This window comes from Phoenix dactylifera, chromosome 13 (genome assembly GCF_051530095.1).
Source record: "Phoenix dactylifera cultivar Ajwa chromosome 13, Ajwa_hap1_PhDact_Kaust_v1.1, whole genome shotgun sequence".
Lineage (NCBI taxonomy): Eukaryota > Viridiplantae > Streptophyta > Magnoliopsida > Arecales > Arecaceae > Phoenix > Phoenix dactylifera.
Genome location: NC_143202.1, coordinates 264,762 through 286,562, shown reverse-complemented (window position 1 = coordinate 286,562; position 21,801 = coordinate 264,762). Strand labels below are relative to the sequence as shown.

At 40.5% G+C, this 21,801-nt stretch overlaps 1 protein-coding gene across 1 annotated transcript; it reads left to right on the top strand.

Moving 5' to 3' along the window:
- The first annotated feature begins 2,550 nt into the window (after positions 1-2,550).
- On the top strand, positions 2,551-20,201 carry LOC103723364 (acetyl-coenzyme A synthetase, chloroplastic/glyoxysomal-like). The gene is made up of 21 exons (XM_026800056.4): positions 2,551-3,540; positions 3,872-4,015; positions 4,125-4,280; positions 4,554-4,676; positions 4,765-4,933; positions 6,055-6,137; positions 6,326-6,427; positions 6,493-6,581; positions 6,695-6,785; positions 7,115-7,228; positions 8,046-8,122; positions 8,195-8,273; positions 8,442-8,510; positions 8,601-8,776; positions 8,946-9,002; positions 9,140-9,230; positions 9,320-9,418; positions 16,985-17,152; positions 17,807-17,851; positions 18,301-18,786; positions 19,341-20,201. Exons 1-21 carry the CDS (start codon positions 3,157-3,159, stop codon positions 20,115-20,117), a joined length of 3,579 nt encoding a protein of 1,192 aa, XP_026655857.3. The 5' UTR covers positions 2,551-3,156; the 3' UTR covers positions 20,118-20,201.
- Positions 20,202-21,801: the final 1,600 nt, after the last annotated feature.

Here is a 21,801-nt window from a genome sequence, read left to right as displayed (position 1 = left end):
TCATCATAATCGATCCTTTGGGGTCAACAGGTATTCTAGTTGATTGCAATATCTTAGAAGGCAAATAAATTATGTAAGTCATTTGAAGTAGTCCATATACCCCCCACACGCGGTCACTACCCATGATTGAAGAGACATAGTGGGTTGCAATTTAAATAAAGATAATGGCTAATTCCTAGATGAGGCTAAGAGAAGTCATCAGCCTGGTACAGGGGTAAAGACTCGAGATCAAGATATAAGAAGCGGAATCATTATCGAGAGATTAGGACGTGAGAAGTGGAGTCAACCAAAGATGACAAGTGTTAGCATCGTAGGTAGGCAACTATTTAATGGTTAAACAGAAGATGTATAAATATCAAATTATAATCCTATGTTAGCATCCTATGTTTCGAATTAGGCAAAATATATATTTATTGTTCTAGTTATTTTTGCTATCTTAATCTTTATTATTTAGCTTTTATCTCCAGTAGCGTTGCATCATAGTTACCACTTCATTCCGTAAGAAGGCAACATCTGGCAGCAAAAATTTTTAGAAGGTCAAAGCAATGAAGCCTACTCCTATCTATTGTTTCCAATTTGAACATCGGTGGCATGCCCGTGCATCTTTCCAACCTAGCTATTTACTATTCCCCTCTCTCCCACGCTAAGAGGAGAGATCCAGTGAGACAACACTTCCCCTTTTTATCCTAACTTTCCTAATTTGAACATTAGAAATTCTAACGGCTCTTCTTCTCAAAAAAAAAAACAGAAGGAAAAGAAAGAAATTCTCAGTATTGTTTTCCATTTTGTTGATGAATACTACGCATTATGAGTGCCACTAGGGCATGTGGTCCTCATTCCTAATGTAAAACTTGTAGCTGGTAAAGCTATTTCAATGAGACATCTCATCCAATTTTGTGTTCTTACATCCATATTTTGTTGGTGCTGTTGTCTTGGCAAGCTATATTAAAAATATTTACATCAATATGACATTTTAGGCTTTGTTTTGGGTGAATATCTTGTCCCTAATAGGGATGACAATGGGTTGATTAGGCCCAATACCTGTATTCATCTCGCAATTAGAAATCTCAGACACATACCTGCCTCAGGGTGGGTCAGGTTGAATAGGGTACAAGTTAGGTGGGGCATTGTATAAGTTATTAAGTTTTAAAGCTAGAGCATCACATGCCCAGACTATGTAATTTATCATGATATCATCATCAGAATGTTTTTCTTTAAAAAATTGGGATCGGAATATTACCTTTGGGATTTAAGATATGGAGGAAGGGGTCGAGACCTTGAGGAGGTGAAGGAGGACGAGATTCAAATATCTGATCGAGCTCATCTGCTTCCTTCAATCCTATGGGATATTCTTCTGATCCACCAGCCATTCTTTTTTCAGAAAAGAACACAAAAATAATATGAACATAATTGAAATGCTTCAAAAAAATAAAAAAAAAGGTATTCTAAATTAAAAAAAAAAAATAGAGATGGAATCGAGATCTCTGAGACGAATGAAGGATATGTCAATGGAAGATTTCAGATATATGTGGGGTCTTGCATCATGCCTTCTTCAATGTCCAGGGACAAAGCTCCTCCACTCTCTCCTCACGCTGCACACTTTTAACTCTCTGAACTGCTGCCATGTATCCAACTATATATCTAGTTCAAATTGAAGTAAACTCTGGAGTTCTCTTTATCCCCCCTTGTCCTTGGTGATTGAAGGAGAGTGGATGCGATGATGGAGGGGATGGATAGAGCGAAAGGGAATGGTCGAGCGAAAGGGGATGGTCATCGAGGCTATGATCGAAAGGAGTGCAGACAGCTAAGGCAAGGGGGGAGATGGATGATTGAACATGTTGTTGGGTGAATGAAGGGTGGGGAGAGAAAATTATAGGCATTAAGGATATGATATGAGCTCGGATTTAGAGAGGTTCTTATCATTATTCGCACCCATCCTGAATTTGCTTTGGGTATGAGAACTAAAATTTTATACTTGTTCTTAAATTTAAACATATCATATAAGATCCATTCCATTAATGTCAGGTTGGGTAGGTACCTGAAGGGTTAGTTTAAATTGCCATTTCGGGCATGTTTAGATATTGCTGCACGATTGGATGGAAAATACAACAAGATTCATAGATTGGATCCTTTATTTAAGCATGATCTTGCATCAACCAAATACCATATAATCTAAACTCTATGAGAAGAAGAAAAAGCTCTTTATGAATATTTTTTTTTGGTGCAGCCCAAAAAGTAGAATTTGGAGCGGTTAAACAGATTCTTAGAAAATTACAAAATAAATGAAGCAACTGGTCTGATTTCTGTAAAATTAGAGCATAATGTTACGGAAATATTCAAACAGATCCGTCTAATTTCTAACTTCCACCTCTCTATCTCTCGTAGGCAAACAAAACATATATATGGGTAGTCACCGAGCAGACTCGCGGTAGCCTCCATGGTAACCCAACCACTTACATGAAGCAAACGTTCGCATCTCATGAATGCTGAAACCAACTGATGCGCCTCACCCAGTCCATAAATGAAAACAGGACGGAAGGCTAGTCAAACATCTCGTCCAGACTTTATTCCACTGGTTCCAAACGCTCCATCCATCTCCCCTGCGCAAACGCTCCTCTCCATCAACTTCTCTCTCCTTGGAACCTCCACCTTCACCGGGACTCCTCAAAGTTCCAAAATCCAATTTCTTCTTTCACGATCAACTCTCCCATTTTTTTTTCTTCCTCCATTTCCTGCATAGAAGAGGTCCAACCATCACCGTCTTTTATTATTTTTTTTTTCCAAAGGTCTGTTAAATTCTACCATCTTATGCCGTCCGTAGACCATATGCGTTAATTAAATAATAGTTTCTGAAGTATCGATCTCTCTCTCAATCCAGGCCAGCAGAGCAAAATCTTGATTAGGAAAGGGATGCCTCATCCTTTTATGTGGTTAGTCAACTATCCCAGCTTATGGTGAGTTGCGCTGATCCCGCGCAGGGGAGAGAACCATAAAAAAAAAAAAAAAAAGGCGTCGGAGCGTTTACCCGCGGCCCTCTCGCATTCCACTCCTGCTGCCAGAGGAGAGAGAGAGAGACGGGACCAACCCCTGCATGCAGTATTTGTAGATTTTTATTTTTAATCTGACGAGATTAAGATTAGTTGCTTTCCGTCACGGATGGCCCAAATCTCCCAAATAAATAACTGTTCCTACTCGTCCGTCTTGGTGGTATCTCCGAGTCGTCGCCCCACCGCGCCCTTCAAGGCCCCGCCTTCTCCTCTCCTTTGCCTCGCCCGGTGGTCTCACTCTGCTCCGCGGTGCGGCTACTCCCTCGGCGGCGGGATGGAGACGCGCGCGGCGGCGTCGTCCCCGCGGCGGAGCCTGGTGACCTCCGGCCACCTCCGGCACGTGGAGTCGATGGCCCAGCTGCCGTCCGGCTCCGGCAAGATCTCGCACCTCAACGCGGTCATCCTCGGGGAGGCGCTCGCCTCCGAGGAGAACGACCTCGTCTTCCCCAGCCCCGAGTTCTCCGCCCAGGCCCTCGTCTCCTCCCCCGAACAGGTGTGCCGGCCCATACTCCTCTTGTTTCCTTCTCTGTTTCTTTTCCTTCTTCTTTTCTTCAACTAATCTCTGTTAGATGTGATTTTGTTGATCCGTTCCTGAGTCATCGTCGCTAACGCTATCACTCTCGCTGAAAGTTTGGAAGAAAGATTCCGTTTTTCAATAAAGTTTCGATCTTTAAGAGATTTTTGCCTTTTCTTTTTTTTTTTTCTTTTTTCCAAAGCCAAAAAAGGATTCGATTTTTAGTTTAATTTAGATGGCTTTTATTCTTGATTTTTAATGAAATAAATCATAAAAATATGCTGATAATCTCTATGCCCCCCTGTTTCAGTATCAACAAATGTACAGGAGGTCAATAGAGGAACCTGCGGATTTCTGGTCAGATATCGCTTCGCAGTTCTTCTGGAAAGAGAAATGGCATCCGGAAGTCTATGCAGAGAATATTGACGTGAGGAAGGGAACCGTTAAGATCGAGGTTAGTATTTTGTCACGGTGTGGAACTGTATTCATCCGTGATTTTTTTTTGTTGGTTCTCTTTTATATACAAACAGATTGATTTGAATTCTGTTGGTTGCAATTCACAGTGGTTCAAAGGAGCAACCACGAACATATGCTACAATGCTTTGGATCGAAACGTAGAAGCAGGGAATGGTGGGAAAATTGCCATCTATTGGGAAGGCAATGAGCCGGGTCAGGATGGGCAGCTGACGTATGCCGAGCTGTTGGACAAGGTTTGCCAGGTGTGTTCATACTCATCCATTATCCTTTTTTTATTTTTTCCCTTCGGGCTTCGGCATCCGCTTCAGTGCTTGGGCCTTTGTTGCTTTCGGACCGACTTTCATTGATGGCAGATATTGTATCAGCTCGGCTTGGAGCTCTTTCTTAAGCAGCTGTTGTTTTAGGTATTTCCCATTGGGGCTTAGGGTAGGGGGGAGGGGCTCGGAGCTAAGTCATGTAAATCAGTTAGCAAAAGTTGGGGCAATGTCAATGCATCTTCATTTCTTTTATGACAGCTCTCCAACTACTTAAAACATGTTGGTGTCGGCAAAGGGGATGCGGTGGTCATCTACTTGCCTATGTTGATGGAGTTGCCGATTGCAATGCTAGCATGTGCTCGTATTGGTGCTGTCCACTCGGTATTGTCCTCAGCTGTCTGTCTTTTCCTTGGATTCTTACAGTTCAGATTGAGTTGTCAAGAAATGTGAAATTGTGAGCTTCGTTCAGGTTGTATTTGCTGGTTTCTCTGCGGAATCTCTTGCACAACGAATTCTAGATTGCAAACCGAAAGTAGTGATAACCTGCAATGCAGTCCGGAGAGGCCCCAAAACCATTCATCTCAAAGAGATAGTGGACAGCGCTCTAACTGACTGTGCCAAGGATGGAGTCTCGGTCGGTAAGCCAGTAAATGCCTTCCCAGTTACAAATGCACTAAGCGTTTGTACGTAATGATACATGCTCACCTGCTTGGCCACTACATTGTCAATCTCCAATAAAAATAGCTAACATTTTTTTTTATTTCATCATTGTAGTGATAGTTTTAAAGCCTAATTTCTCAGTCATCTTGGTGGGTGGGTGATGCTGAAATGAACTGAGATATTGGTTTAACTCTGCTGAGATAGAAAGCTGGAAAACTTTGAAAAAGAAAAAAAAAGAGATATTTCAAGTTCTAGGTCAATGTAGAGGAATTGAAATATTAAAATATCTGTTGACATTTGCAAAACCAAGATTAATTACCATTTTTTTTGAAACGAACTGAGATCTTCGTTTAACTCAGCCAAGATGGAATGCTGGAAAGTGTGAAAAGAAATGAGGCATTTCCAGCTGTTGGTCAACATATACGAACCAAATATGAAAATATCTGCTGATCTAGCAAAACCAAAATCATTTACCATGTTAAGGCTTTGTTTGCAGTGCCTAATAGTTAAAAAGCTCATTTAAGGTTGTGAAAAAAATTTGAAAAATCCAGGACAGCATATTGGTATTGTATAAGCCAATATTTTGGAGTATATCATTTTTTATTAGCCATGATGATGAGGGCCTAAATTTTACATGTGTCTTATTGGAGAGTGCCACATACCATTAGAAACAGATATTTCGGACATGATGAAATTCTTGTTAAGATCCTAATTGGGTTTTCACCTTTAATGAAGTAATACCAATGTTATCAAATAAATTTTTATAACATCAATACGAGAATGTTGGAGAGAAACATGCTTGGATATATTTTTGCATGATGGTTTTTTGGTGTATACAAAATTTTATTTAAGAGTTAACCTTGCCATGGGATTAGACAGAATACTTTTTTAATTCCTACTTTTCAATATAAATAATTACTAGCAATCCTAGCACCTGCCATGGCAGGTGCTAGGAATGCTAGTAATTATTTTTAAACCATCTGTTCATATCCATACATTTTTTCTTCACATTTTTTTTGTTCAAAATATGTTGAGCTGTTCACCTTAGAATGAATAATTCTTTCTCCATAGACTACCTTATCTTTATCTTCTTGAACAGGCTTGTGTTTGACTTATGAAAACCAGTCAGCCATGGAGAGAGAAGCTACAAAATGGCAGGAAGGAAGAGATGTCTGGTGGCAGGTCAATATGCTCGTTTGCTCAACATCAACACATCAGTCAGAATAAGCCTTTCATGTTAACGTGTTAATGCAAAGTCTTGGCACTAACATTTGTTCTAGCACCTTGTTTATGAGTTGCGTGACTGCAAAAGCCTTGTAACAAGTGGATGTGCTGCAGTATTAATCAGTTTATTTTGGACTGTATTTCAGGATGTTGTCCCAAAGTTCTCCACAAAGTGTTTAGTGGAGTGGGTTGATGCAGAAGATCCACTATTTCTCTTGTACACAAGTGGCAGCACTGGAAAGCCTAAGGTGATCACTGTTAACTTTTTAAAATTTTTGTCTGCATCATTTGGATACTTACGTTTCATATGCAGGGTGTTTTGCACACGACTGGGGGTTATATGGTATACACTGCAACAACTTTTAAGTATGCATTTGACTATAAGCCATCTGATATATACTGGTATGCTGATTACTTTGCTCTTGGTTATTGACTGTAATAAAACATGTCTTCAAACAAGATATCATGCAAATATTTTGTATATATGGTCCTTCTTTCTTGTGTTCTCACCACAGGTGTACGGCTGACTGCGGTTGGATCACTGGACACAGCTATGTTACTTATGGGCCTCTTTTAAATGGAGCTACTATTGTGGTTTTTGAAGGGGTAGCTGTCTATGAACTTTGTTCTTTATAGAAAGGAGCATTCATAGTTGATGGTTTTAGGGAATGAACCGTCTGCATTATTTTGATTGCAGTAATCCCCTATTTAGTCTATAGAACCTAATAATCTCTTTACTAGTTGATTGAAGTGGCTGATATGTATCCCAATTAGTAGGTTATTCTAAGAAACCATGACTTATTTGAGGGTACCATTTAAAAGTATCACTTATAAACTGGATACGATCTTTTATTTTCAATTTTTTACGCTGCGATGGAATTTTTTTAAAACAAAGACTAGTTTATAGTTTGTAATTTTGTGAATGATGAATGCAGGCTCCAAGTTACCCAGACTCTGGACGATGTTGGGACATTGTTGATAAGTACAAGGTGTCAATATTCTACACTGCCCCGACACTCGTGCGTTCCCTCATGCGTGATGGGGATGAGGTAGGTTGTTTTTCTGTTTTAAGTAGAATCTGATATTTTTAATGACTAAGAGGGCAATTAATTATTCTAGTCATCTACAGTTTATGAGATTGGGATAGTATATTTAAGTCTGTAACATTTCCCCCCCTGTTGTCAACATATTTCTTGATACTATTGTCTGTCATCAGTTCTCATGTCCATAATTGGTTCACTCTAGAATATCAGCGGAGTGTCAACTTCATGGATCTATGTTTCACCTTTCACCTAGAGTATCAAACTGGATGCCCCAAAACCTTTTACTATTCTGTCATATATGTTTGTGAACACCAATTCATAGTTCTCTACTTATTGGATTTTTCCTAGATTCCTTTGATTGTGCCACAGTGGCACCAGCTTAATCCGGTTGTCTATGAGTATTTATTATGTTTGTGCGAATTCTAAGCCTCCTTTTGGTTTACTCATTGCTTGTGCAGTTTTTCCAAATTATGCAATATGTCTTCCTTATCATGTTCATTCCTATGAAGCACTTCCCCTAACAACATTTTCATCTAGCCTGTATGCAATCATGGGATAAATCATTTTCATTCCTATGAAGCTTCATGAACATGCATTGGTACTGCCTAGAACCATCTCTCATTTTTATCATGCCTTGCAGCATTAGCTCATCCATCTCTCCATTTTATGTATGATAGATAATAACAAAACCACTCACTTTTGGGGTGTTTCCATCTTCATTATTATATACTTGTCATAAGAAAAGGATCTTGTTTAATGCTATGGAATATCAGTTGATTTGGTTACATATCTTATATGGACCTCTTGTAATGTTATCATGCAGTACGTTACTCGCTATTCCCGTAAATCTTTGCGTGTTCTAGGAAGTGTAGGGGAGCCCATCAATCCTAGCGCATGGAGGTTAGTACTTTTCTTTAAGTAATGTTTTTTCTGGGTAAGAAGCTCCTTACATGTTCTCTATAAATCTTTTAGGTGGTTTTTCAATGTTGTTGGGGACTCAAGATGTCCTATATCAGATACCTGGTGGCAAACTGAGACTGGTGGTTTCATGGTATCTTTACTGCATGTTCATCCATTTTTTGCTGTTGGCTGATCTCAATTTTTACAGCACAAGTGTGCCTTTTCCTAGGCGATTGAGTTAGGATAGCCAACCATGTCGGTCCTTTGAGCCCTTTAGATTTGATCAGTTGGCGTGATACCTGGTCTGTGGTTCTTGCAGATAGCGCCTTTACCTGGTGCCTGGCCGCAGAAGCCTGGTTCGGCCACTTTTCCATTCTTTGGGGTTCTGGTATGTACTATATAACTTGTGTGGGGAAACATAATTTTCTAATCTCTATTCTTTTTGATTTTCTATATGAAATTTGGGAAAATATTGCAGCCTGTCATAGTTGATGAGAAGGGGAATGAGATAGAAGGTGAATGCAGTGGCTATCTTTGCATCAAAAAATCATGGCCTGGGGCATTCCGCACGCTTTATGGTGATCATGAAAGATTTGAGACTACATACTTTAAACCATTTCCCGGTTATTATTTCACTGGTGATGGCTGCAGCAGGTAGTTGTCTTTAGTATATCCATTCAGTTAGATTTATAACCTATTTACACTCTAAGTAAAATATTTTAGCTTTGTCAAAGGAGATGTTGACACCGTAGCTGAGATATTTGTCATCTAGATTTTTCATGTTGCAAAAAATTATGTTTTGGCAATTGTCTTGATGCCTTAGGGACCAAGATGGTTACTATTGGCTCACTGGAAGAGTTGATGATGTTATCAATGTCAGGTACCCTAAAACTCACATCTGTATAATATTCTATTGATAACCATGGACCCAGCTTGATAGATGCAATGCATTTTTGCCTACTAATGCATTCCAATATCTTATGGGTTTTTATTTAATGATATTTTATTTATATGCAGCGGACACCGTATTGGCACTGCAGAGGTTGAATCTGCCCTGGTATCACATCCCCAGTGTGCAGAGGCTGCTGTGGTTGGAGTTGAGCATGAGGTGCAGTTCTTTAGCTTCCCGCCGCCTTGCCTACTTGTCAGCTTTTCTTCATCTTTGAGTGTCTTCTGGCAACATTTGTTTGGTCTCAGGTCAAAGGGCAGGGGATATATGCGTTTGTCACATTGGTGGAAGGTGTTCCTTACAGTGAAGAACTCCGGAAAAACCTCATATTAGCAGTGCGAAACCAGGTCTATTCTTTACTTCACGTACTATGATATCTACTCAGATATGGAAAATAGTATTATCACCTGCAGACCTATGTGTAGATCGCCTTCTTAGTGTTTTTGACTTTCCATGCTCATGACATAGCCTACTGCATAGGTCTTGCTTGATGTGTTAAGCAAAATAGCATTAAATTATTGTTTGACAGTAAGCTTGTAGGTTGTGCTCATTAGAAAGGTTATACGTCCATGCATGTTTGCCAGTTTTAGGTTTTCTTTCCTTGCTTATGAGGATGCTAACAACAATTTTTTTCCAATCAATATAATGCCTTTTAACGACATTCTATAGCCTACAAAATGGAAATAAAAGAAACATCTGATGGTGGAATCAGAAATATTCCCCAACTCCTGGACTATTGTAGTTTGGTTTTCTCAGATGGTTTGAGGTTTGGAAGTTTTGTTACACAAATTTCTTAATAAATTTTGGGTGCATTTGTTTTTGATTAATCCAGTCTATGTAGTCCCTCCCAACTATAAATTATGCAAAAAAAGCATCATATGCCTTTTAATTATAGAAACATACTATGATCTATCACATACGATCAAATAATTGACTAAATATAAAGAATGTGGATTCTTTTCTGCAAGGACCTCCCCATAATGGGTGCAAACCCAGTTTGTAGTGCCATACATGGGGGTGGCAGGTTATTCAATTGTTAATTTGGATCCAAATGCCAACTTTGCCTTCAGGGAGATTTTGGGGATACAGCATTTTTCAAAAATAAATCGAAGTAGTGCCTGTTCGAAAATGAAGCCTGAGGCATCATACATATTATGTGACTTGGTAAAAAGAAAATCTTCTTGACAGAAGAATAGAATATTCATATTCATATAATACATATACATATACGTCAATCCATCCACCCATACATGCATACATGCATATGTACATATATATCAATATTACCCCGACACGGCATGTTCATGGATTTCTGTCATGTCTACTTGGGGACATGATATAACACACTGGATACAGCTTGACATGTTGATACGTATCGATAGTAGTCTCCACAGATCATGCGTCATCAAATCCCTAATTCTAAGGACTCTGCAATCAAAAATTGAGCCCCCTCTCCATTCTGACATATAACCAAGATGACGTTCCTTCACCTCTCACCTCATCTATCCACTCCACGAAGGGATGAAGAATAGAGATGAGGGAAGAGCATCGAACCAGAAAAGTAAAAGAAAAACTAAAAAAGGAAAGAAGAAGCGAGAAGGGAAAATAGTGCATAGCAGTGAACAGGAGTAAAAGAAGAGAAAAAGATAAAAATGGATAGAAGAGATAGAAGAGGGAACAACATGTACCTTCCTCATCGCCATCCCACCTAAACCATCCTCCACACTTTCGAGCTCCACTCTTCTCTTCTCATCCGTTCCTCTATCCAAATCTTTTCATTTCTATTTCTTTTCCTTTTCTTTCAACTTGAGCCATAGAAGGCAAGGTGCTGTTCCTATGTGATGCCTTGGGACTTCAAGGCCAAACTCTTTTCTGCAGCAGTTTAACCTAGAAGCTTCTTCTTTAACGGAGCCTATCATCCAATCATGTGGCCCACCAGGCCAAGCATATAGCCCACTAGCCCATTACTCCTACAAAGGATCTGTTAGGATTATGATAGTTTAGTATTATTTTTGTCTCTCTAGTTTGAGGCTATTGAGATATAAAATACTTGTCACCGCATCCATACTTTTGGATATCACTATGTCAGATTCTTCAGGATACTTAGACGCTTGACCCCCATGTGTATGTCTATATACATACATACATACATACATACATACATATACATACATATATATATATATATATATATATATATATATATATATATATATATATATATGAGAGAGAGAGAGAGATGGACTATGCTCCTCTCGAGAGGATATAATATCGACTCTCGATTCCAAAAATCAATATTGGGTCATCTAAATTGAAGATCCACATTATTGATCATGATCTATACCACTACAAATGCCGAAAAACTAAAAATCACATGTTTTGATGATCTCTAGCATATGAATCAAGTGGGTGCAAAAATAAATGGTTCAAATGATTTAATACCATGTTTTGCTATGATCTAAGCATTAAAAATTATTAATTTTCAGTCTATGCATGTCTTAATGTGTAGATCGTGATAAATGAGGTGGATTCTCAATTTAAATGCTTTATCATGTATCTTAGTATATGAGTACATTAGTCATCAGCTTTTGTTGTTGGTCCGTCGTTTGACAACTATGTTATGCTTGTCTTTTCCACCTTGACTCTGGAATCTTTTGCTAGTTGGGTGTTCTTGAATAATGCTCCTAGCGTAGCAGGAGATGTGTACCTATAGGGTCCAACCTACTTCCCGCTCAAAAACCATTCATTTTTATATCTACATGATGCATAGATTAGACCACCAAAATATGCAATTTTTAGTTTCTAGGCTAGTGGTATGGATCATGATCAATGTTGTGGATCTTTAATTTTAACATTCTATTATTAATTTTGTAATCGAGAGGGGACATCCTCTCCTCTGGAGAGGAGCGCAGCCCATCTCATAATATATGTGTATATATAGTGCATGCACATCTGTATGTGTGGACGATCTAGGACTCAGAAGGGATTAGTGAACAAAACCATTTTTAGCAAGTGCGAACAATTTTTTGAACTATAATAATTTTAGGAGTACGTTTTTTTTTTTTTTTTTTCAAGAAGAGGGAGAGGCTGGAATAAGTTTTGAGAAAATTTCCTTTAGCGTGCCTCTCTTTGGCATAGATAGTTCAAGGATTATCTAATAGGATATATCATTTATTACTTAAATCTCGGGCATTTGAATATGTATGTATGGACAATCTAAGACTTGTGAAGGGATTAATGAACAGAACCTTTTTTAGCAAGTGGGATGAATTTTCTGAATTATGATAATTTTAGGTGCACACTTTTTTTAATTATTTTTCATGGAGAGGGAAAGCTCGGAGTAAGTTTAGAAAGATTTCCTTTAACAAGCTTCTCATTGATATAAATAGCCGAAGAATTGTCAAATAGGATAGATCATTTGTTATTAAATCCCAGGCATCTGAGTTCGGCATTGTGTACACTTAAAACTGTTTCTACCAAACAGTTCCATAAATTGGTCCTACTGACTGGCAAGTGTCTGTATTCCATGCTAAACTGAGAATATAGTTTATAAACTTTCTTTTAAGAAAATGGTTCAGAAGTCCCACCCTCATTTCTTTTTGTTTTTCCTTTCTTTATTTGGGCACAGACCCCTCATGTCATTGAGGATATGAATGGGAAAAAAGATGTATAAATTTATCTTTTTCAAATTTTGACTTGTTAGGAGACAATCTTTACTAATAAAAATCTTTAACTACTGACTAAAAATGATAGCTTGGATTTCAAGACTTGTCAACTGCCTCTATCATGCACCAAATCCGAGATATAACATGCCATGCTATCATGGGGTATTGCCCACAATAACATAAAGCCAACACTAGTAATCCATCTCAAAAATAACAAAGGATCCAAAATCTATCATCCATTAAATCAATAAATAAGTGTTAGTACATAGTGTCTAAATCCAAATTTAAATGTCAAAAATCCGTAACCTCAAAAAATTTATAAATCATCATCTACAAGTCCATAATCAATTAATAAACTAAAATCCTACTACTAAAACCTCCGGACTTGCTAGTACGAACCCTCTATGTCTGGATCAATCCTCGCTCCTAATGATCTTGTCTAAAAAGATAGAAAGGAGAGTGAGCTACATAGTATGGTAAGTAAATCTTATACTACCTTACCAGATCAATCATAAGTTTTTACATAAATTAATACATGTTTTAGATAAAATAACATTCATTGCAAAATAAAATATTTCATATTATATTATGATAAAGCAAGTTACAAAGCCAATCATATATGCATAAATCATGAAGATTTCATAAATATGGTTCTAAGCAAGGTCGGTAGAACTGTCTCGAATCGTCCGATTCAGAGCGTCTTGAGCTGTATCAGCTGCAGACCAGGATGGTTCCGGTGACAAAAACGAGATCGACGCCGGAGAGAAGATGAAGGAAAAAGAGCAAAAGAGAGCGAGGGAGGGAGAGGGAGAGGGAGAGGGAGGAAGAGGGAGGAAGGTCGAGGTTGGCCGACGGAGGTCAGGGAGACGCTGCGCGGAGAAGGCAGCTGCGGAATAGGGGCTCGCGCCGGTCTCCTGTTTCGTTCGAAATAGGGGCCAGAGGGGCTTCTTTTATTTTTGGAGTTTTTAAGTGAAAGTCGGCAAACCCATTGTCGACTTCACTTAACTTTTTTTAAAATAAAAAAAATAAGTGAAGTCGGCAATTGGTTTGCCGACTTTCACTTAAAAATCTCAAAAATAAAAGGCCCCCGTCTGGCCCCTGTTTCAAACGAAATAGGGGATTGGAGCAGAATCCTTTTTTTGCGGCTTTCCGGCGGTTCTCTGACCTCCGCCTCCACGCGGCGGCTTTCTGGACCTCCGCTGGCTCTCCGCCGGCCTCCCATTTTTTTCTCTTTTTCTCTCATTCTCCCTCTCCCTTGCCTCTTCTACTGTCGGTATAGGCCCGACATGGTACGGCGCGGGCCCATATAGACTCGTGCTGCCTGGCAACCAATACGGTGCCTAGTACCAGTCCGCTGACTCTAGTTCTAAGTGTACCATAAATAAATTTATAAATTACTGTCATTTGCTATTTAGCCATATGAGTTTATTATACTTGTGACAGGGACCCTAGTCATGATTCATAGTTCGTATTCCAACTTTATACCTATTGGTCATAGTTCATTTACCAACTTTCTACCTGCTGGCAGGGCCTTAATTCACAGCCATAGTCCGTATATAGCTATCTGAGAGCCTTTAACCATATTTCTTAAATCATATTTTCTTAAATCATACATTCTTAAAATATATTTGCTTAAAATATACTTACATAAATAAGATTCATGGTCTATAAATAAATTATTAATAGTAAAACAATCATGCAACCATTCTTTTCATAATAAAAATACAAATTTCATAAATATAGAGTTCATAAAACCATTCTTTTAATGACAATACATGTTTTGCATAACATCAATTGTTCAATCCTTTGTTTTAAGCAAAACCTGACATCATCAATGTTAAATTTTATTTTTGTATTTTCACCTATATCATAAGCATGGAAAACATGTGGTAATTTGAAAACTAATAAGGAATGTCAAGATTACTTACAAGTTTGAAAACTAGTAAGGAGTGCAAATTTACTTACCTCTTTGCGCCTTAACCTCAAAGTTCAATTAGGCAAGCTGGTAAAACCTAATCAAAGCCATTAAAATCCATAATCAACAACTTCAAAACTCAAATACATGATAGGAAACCCAAGATAATTGGAAACGGGTCAAAATAGGGCAAATTATCCAAATTGGGGTGCTACAGGGGGAGTGGCTTCATGCTAGAACTAGAGTAGAGGAAGGATAGGGCCAGTCAGGTAGTGGTGCCCGATGGTACGGTTAGTCCAAATTCTATCATGTATTTGAGTTGGTGACCAAATTCTAGAGGTACTTGGTAAGGGCTGGGGTAGGGTTCGACATGCTGCTCGGTAACTAGGGGCTTGGACCTCTTTACGAGGATCGATCAAGGTCACTGAGGAGGGAACCTCTACCGGGGTCCAACAAAACCTAGAAAGATAGTAGAGAGAGTGTGGTGAGAGAAACAATAAAGTAAAAGAGAGAAGTGAGAGAAAGAGAGAGAAAGAAGGATTATCTCTCTCCAATAGAGGAAGAAGACAACAAGGGTGGCTGGTGGTGGTGTAGGTGGTCATGGCTGACGACGGGTGGTGGCGGTTGATGATAGATGGCCGCGAGAAGCCGGAAAACAAAGAAAAGTCAAAGAAACAAGGGATCGGCTGGAACAGGGTAGTCAAAGGTTTCAACAATGAATTGGGCTCCATCCTTGTTGCCGGGAGTAGGAGATTCGACATCCCATCTCGAGGTACTAGCCTAGGGCTTCGACAGCATGTGTCGATGACTACGACGATTGGAAAGAGGAAAAATAAGAGAAACAGAACATGGAACAAATGTGATTTACTTGATCGATTCCTTGGCCGGCAATGGGGCTTGTGCAAGAATCAAAAGAGAAGAGTTATGGCCTTACATTGAGGTCCGACAAGGGCTTGGCTACAATCTCTAGCGAGCACAATAAACCTAGGCCATTAGCAATCTAAAGGAGAAACGGGAGGAAAGGGAGGAAAGGATGGCTGATCGACGATGACCTCCCCCGAGGGGCTTCGAGGGAGAGGGAAAGCCCTTAAATAGATGACGACTAGGGCTTCCTAGCTGCCGAGGGTGGTGGAAGTCCTACTCCCACCTGAAGTCGGAGACGAAGAATGGAGTCTGTTTCATCATCCCAGCACATGCAAAGTACGTGCTCGGCCCACAATTGGGTTGGGTGGTTGGTTTGGACCATATTAGGCCGGTCCAGGTGGATCGAGCCTTACAATCTCTGGTTGCTAAAGACCTTACTAATTTCTTCCTCTTTAGCATTAATTAGATCTAGCAAGACCTGAATTTGGAGCAGGATGACATTTGAAATAGAAGTTTCAATCAATGTTTAGGTGATGGCAGCATAGGAAGCCTCCGTAAGGAAGATGATGGGATTTTTATGTAAAGTTACGGAAGTGGATGGGAAGACCTAGATGAAAGCTGAGACATGGATTTGTTTTTCTCCTCGATAGATGATATGGCCTTTGATAAAGGAATTGCCAAGAATAATTAAGAGTATCCCCAATGGAAAAGGCAGGTTTATTGGTTATGGTTTTGGTACTTAGCTAGTGCCAGTAGAAGTATTGTATTCAATATCTTTGCCCCCAAAATGATTCCCTGCCCCAAAAGTATATGTATACTTTCTCTTCAATCTATTTGTCATCTTGGCAGAAGATTCCATCCTCTTGTAGAAATCAGCATGGTGACAGAATGTTCAAGGATATTTTTTTGGCAATATAAGTGGTTTCAGGAAGGATGGTGATGAGATTTTTCTCTACAGGTCATGAAAGTGGAGGGGAAGACCTAGATGAAAGTTGTAATAGAATTGAATAATTATTTCTTAATAGATGAAGTGGCCACTAATGAAGGAATTGCTAAAAATAATTCATAGTACCAAGCCTAATGGAGAGAATAGTTTTTCCCCCCTTTTTTTTTCTTCTCAATGGAAGGGGAGGGAGATATCCCACCCAAGAGTAGGATAATTAATTATGGTTTTGGTACTTATGTCTGCAAAATTATTAAAATAAAATTTATGACCCCAAAATGAATTCCTGCCCCATTCTGTATTTCTACGGCATCGAGATGGTAGATTCAATTGTTCAGTAGTATGTAGCATCATGATGGAATGTTGAAGATGTTTTTCAGTTAGATACCTCATTTTAAAAAATTTTGTATATCAAGCATTTGAACTTCCAGCATAGCGAATTTCATATTGCTTGAGTAAAGACATTCGATGCAGAAATGAGCAAATTTATTTGTAAATGTGTCAACACTAAATTTTTTTGCATCAGATTGGTGCATTTGCTGCTCCTGACAAAATCCATTGGGCACCTGGACTCCCAAAAACAAGGAGCGGAAAGATCATGAGAAGGATTCTAAGAAAAATTGCTTCCAGACAGCTGGATGAGCTTGGAGATACAAGTACCCTTGCTGACCCAAGTGTGGTGGACCAGCTGATTGCACTCAGCGATCGCTAGATGATGCTAAAGATTTTCTGTCAGCATGCCTGTGTACTTGATTAAGGTGTGGCTGCACTGCAATTGTGGAAATAGAAAAATGTCAAATAATGCTCGCATATTTTACCTCCTCGATACCATTGCTCAGCATTTCACCTGTATAATTAGCATGTCAGAGCATTGCCTCGCCTTTGGCCAAGCTCATGGCTTTCGGTTCGGCATCGATATGCTGCTTTAATTTTGGTTTATGATGGAATTTTAATTTATCAGAGACTTATCTAGAATTGTTGGGGTACTTTCTCACCAATCTTTCAAAAAAAAAAAAAATCAATGAGAAAGCCTTCGGCGTATCCGGGGCATGTTATCCATTTTCTGTATGTGAATTTTTTTGTACTAAGTTGAGATTTATGTTCAATAGTTCTGGAAAATTGCTTGCCTACGCTCTCTCTTTCCAAGATTTTGTCCCCATGACTGATCAAAAAAACAATAAAGTTTTTATGCCATGATGATGCTATGTAGGCTTTATACTGCCCGTGATATATGATATCATGGTAGTCAAGTTGTTTATTGATGATAATTTTGGACTGTGGATTTGCTTTTGATGTAGCTTGGATGAGTGGGCACTCAGTGTGGTGCAACCTCATTTGTAGATTAAAGAAGCTGCATATTAGAAGGGGTCGAAGAATAAAAGGAAGCGGAGCTGTGGATCGTATTTGCAGTGACTTGGAATGAAGGACTTCTTTTGATTCACGAAGGACGTGTAGGCCCTTGCCCTTTTCCATTTCTCTAGGAATTCCTCCCCTGTTCCATACTCTTCCACACACCTTCCAATCCGTAGGCTCCGACTCACCCCATTTAAAGACCTTTGCTAAAGCCTGCCCAATTCCCTCATGTCACGAGGCTGTAAAGCAGTAGAAACAACGAATGAAGCCCTGGATTGCTCATCTACTTTCCATCTCTCTACCGTTTCGATGGCATATAAAAGGGGAGGAAAGCAACTTGCTTCAATAGGTGTGTACGAAGCTCCAAACTCGTGAAAGTAGATCTAGTTTCCATTTCCAGCGATGGCCTCAGGAGAGAAGAGCTGGGCGGTCGACGTCCGAAGCCAGCTGAAGAACGCGAATCCTGCGGAGGAGATGGAGCTGTGGAAGAGGCAATCCATCTACAGGGTGCCCGCATGCATCAAGGATCTCAACAGCAAAGCCTACAAGCCTCAGGTGGTGTCGTTTGGGCCCTTCCACCACGGCGAAGCCCAGGTGATGCCCATGGAAGAGCACAAGCACCGAGCCCTCCTCCACATCCTCAAGAGGTCGGAGAAGCGCTTCGATGACTTCGTGACTGCAATGGGGGAGGTGGTGCAGGAGCTGCAGGATGCCTATCAGAACCTCGACGAGGAGTGGAGGAGAGAGAAACAGAAATTCTTGCAGCTTATGATTGTTGATGGATGTTTCATGCTTGAAATCATACGTGCGTCCACTGGGCCGTCCAATGACTACGCCTTCAATGATCCCATCTTTAGCAGTCATGGGGTGCTCTACACTGTGCCTTACATAAGGAGGGACATGCTGATGATCGAGAACCAGCTACCTTTGCTGGTTCTGGAGAATCTGGTTGCCGTTGAGACCGGCAGACCTAAGGTAATAATCTCCGAACTGTCTCTCTCTCTCTCTCTCTCTCATAATTCAATACATCTTTGTACTTGTTAGCGTGCACGCTCGATATCAGGTAGGTTTCGTTCTCTTCATGCATACAATAGGGTTTTATATACTAAATCATGTTTCAGAGGCAAGGCAAGACCATGAAAATGCGATACATGTTCGTCGATATAACCATAAAGATTCATAGCCAATTTCGTAGTGAGAACACTGCCATTAGATTCATTTTTTTGGCTAATGATTGTTGTTCTCCACGTTAATTTTCCTTCTCCACGTTACGTTGGATGGGTCATTCAGCTTCCTTCGATCCCAGTTCAAATATAGTTCTCCATAGGAATGATCGGCCAATACGAATTTATTCTGGAGTCCGTATAATTAAGATGAAACTTGACAGTTATGATCAAAGGTGGAACTTTTGCAAATCTTTATTAATTTGCTCAGGATAAACTCGGATGAACTCAATTGCTAATCGTTCGTTGTATGCGTGTTGCTTGTCCTCCGTTCTGGCGGTGCTGCTGCTGCATTTCTGCAAATAGAACGAGGATCAGATCAACAAGCTGGTTCTCAAATTCTGCGCTCCCATCGCCCGGCCGCCGCTGGCGGGACTGGGCCTGGGCCTCCACGCCCTCGACCTCTTCCGCAGGAGCATGCTCTACGGCCCTACCCACCGGTCCGCCGCCGTGTCGGAGCCGGCGTCCAGCGAGATCATCCGGTCGGCGGTGGAGCTGTACGAGGCCGGCATCCGGTTCAAGAAGAGCAAGACCAGCAGCCTCCACGACATCAAGTTCAGCCACGGCGTCCTCAGCCTCCCCGTCATCGTCGTCGACGACACCACCGAGTTCATGTTCCTCAACCTGATGGCCTTCGAGCGCCTCCACGTCGGCGCCGGCAACGAGGTCACCTCCTACGTCTTCTTCATGGACAACATCATCGACTCCGCCAAGGACGTCAGCCTGCTGAACTCCAAGGGGATCATCCAGAACGCCGTCGGGAGCGACAAGGCCGTGGCCAAGCTGTTCAACAGCCTGTCCAAGGACGTGGTGCTCGACCCGGAGAGCAGCCTGGACGGCGTGCACCGCAAGGTGAACGCCTACTGCCGGAAGAGGTGGAACATGTGGCGGGCCAACCTCATCCACACCTACTTCAGGAGCCCATGGGCAGTCCTCTCCCTGGCGGCCGCCATCTTTCTCCTCCTGCTCACGGTGCTGCAGACATTTTACAGCGTCTACCCTTACTACAAACCGTCGGAGAGTGGCGGCTCCTCTCCTTCGCCTCCCGTGCTCGCGCCACCTCCATTTCGATCTCGCCATTGAGTGCTTGCTTCTTTCTTGGGCTTCTGTCAGCCGGTTCGGTGTGCGCTCTTTCTTGATGGGCTTACCATTTGTGGGCCGACGTGAGGGCTTTTTGTTTTCCACTTTGGGTTATGTTTGCAATTGTTTGTTTTGGAGACCTCTGATCTCTTTATTTGTTCGTTGATTGTGACTGGATTTATTTCTTTCTTGTTCATCATTTCATGTGGCGATCGTACAGCACTACAAATCTTTGATTCCAGTCAAATCTATCCATACGTATAATAAGCGTGAAAGTTGATTCGATGCCGAGCAAGCGGCCAGACCACACTGATTAAAGTTCGCCAGATGTGACGACGAAGCCCCAGTGGCAGAGAAAGAATAAAGGGGATACCTTTATATTTATTATAATATTTAATAGTTTAATTTTTTTAAAAAATTAAATTATTAAACATAATCTATACAAATTACATTGTACATGTATATATATATTAAAATTATATACTTTTAAAGCCTTTTGACTGTGTATCAAATGCTTATAGATGTAGTTTTGGCGGCATGATGCAGTATTAATTTTTGAGCAACAATTTTTATTAAATAGAGAAAAGACGGGGTTTATACCCCCTTATCCTTCTCTAGGCCAAAAAAAAAAAGAAAAATAAAAATAAAGAACAACCAAGCAAGTTGATGTGCATGATACTGATCTCCAAATTAAGAGAGTATTTTTTACTTTTGCAAAATACCAATTAGATACTCCAGATAATATCTGACAATCAAATTGAATTATAAAACCATCAATATCAAATTTTTACAAAGTGTGTAAAGTCTTTGCTCGACATCCTGCATTTACGCTGCATCATTATAGCAATGCGCAGGAGAAAGACTCCACGAGTACTTGTGATGTGGAGTACTGTGAACTCTTGCAATTGATACGAGAGGACAGATTGGCCATACCTGCAGAAAATAATCCGATAGGAAGAGTTAGTTCACAATATTTTATCCGAGCATTCTTTTTTTTTTTTTTTTTATGTGGTCAATTTTTTGGGGCCCTTTCTGTGCTCGCATGTGGAGCGGTCACGTGTGGTCGAACTTCTGAAGCTGAGTTGCTCATCCTGTGCCTGCGCGGGTGAGGAGCCGCATCGTCCTGCGCTCTGATCGGAGGCGCAGCCCCAACCGAAAAAGCTTATCCATCGTACGCGCCGCAGATGTCGAAGAATAGGACTCGCTGACTGAATCCTACCTGGCGTCTGAGTCTCAAGGTTAGGTGGCACTTGGCAGCTTCTTTCCTCCTACCTTAATCCGTTGTGCACGCCCTTTTTCTTTTTTGGGTCACAGGGAATGAAAGATCACTACATTTGAACCGAGGATATGCCACTAGCACCTGCTCTAATAAAATGAGCAAGATCAGGAGGAAAAGTTTCGATCCAAATTAATCGAATTGCTTCATGCTAATCGAAATTGATCAGATGATCTGCAACTTGGTTGGCTTCATGCAGAACATGGTGACATAAGAAGTCGAGCATCATAGAGAAAACAGATTAGATGTTTCAAAGTGCCGGATGGTGGGAGGTGTCCAAGCCATTGATCCATGTCACCACAATCAATAAGTCTCCCTCTAGAAGAATTCTATCATGTTAAAAGGTTGTAGTTGCTGATTTTAGCCTAAACCAAGCAGCCATAAATCAAGCAATGGGAACCGAAGTCGTGC

What these genes read in the sequence shown, in the direction of transcription:
- LOC103723364 (XM_026800056.4), top strand. Translation starts at nt 3,157, where the DNA reads ATGGCCCAAATCTCCCAAATAAATAACTGTTCCTACTCGTCCGTCTTG. An exon ending in TCGTCTCCTCCCCCGAACAG is followed by an intron (nt 3,541 to 3,871) that starts GTGTGCCGGCCC and finishes CCCCTGTTTCAG; the next exon opens with TATCAACAAATGTACAGGAG. An exon ending in ATCAATCCTAGCGCATGGAG is followed by an intron (nt 8,123 to 8,194) that starts GTTAGTACTTTT and finishes TAAATCTTTTAG; the next exon opens with GTGGTTTTTCAATGTTGTTG.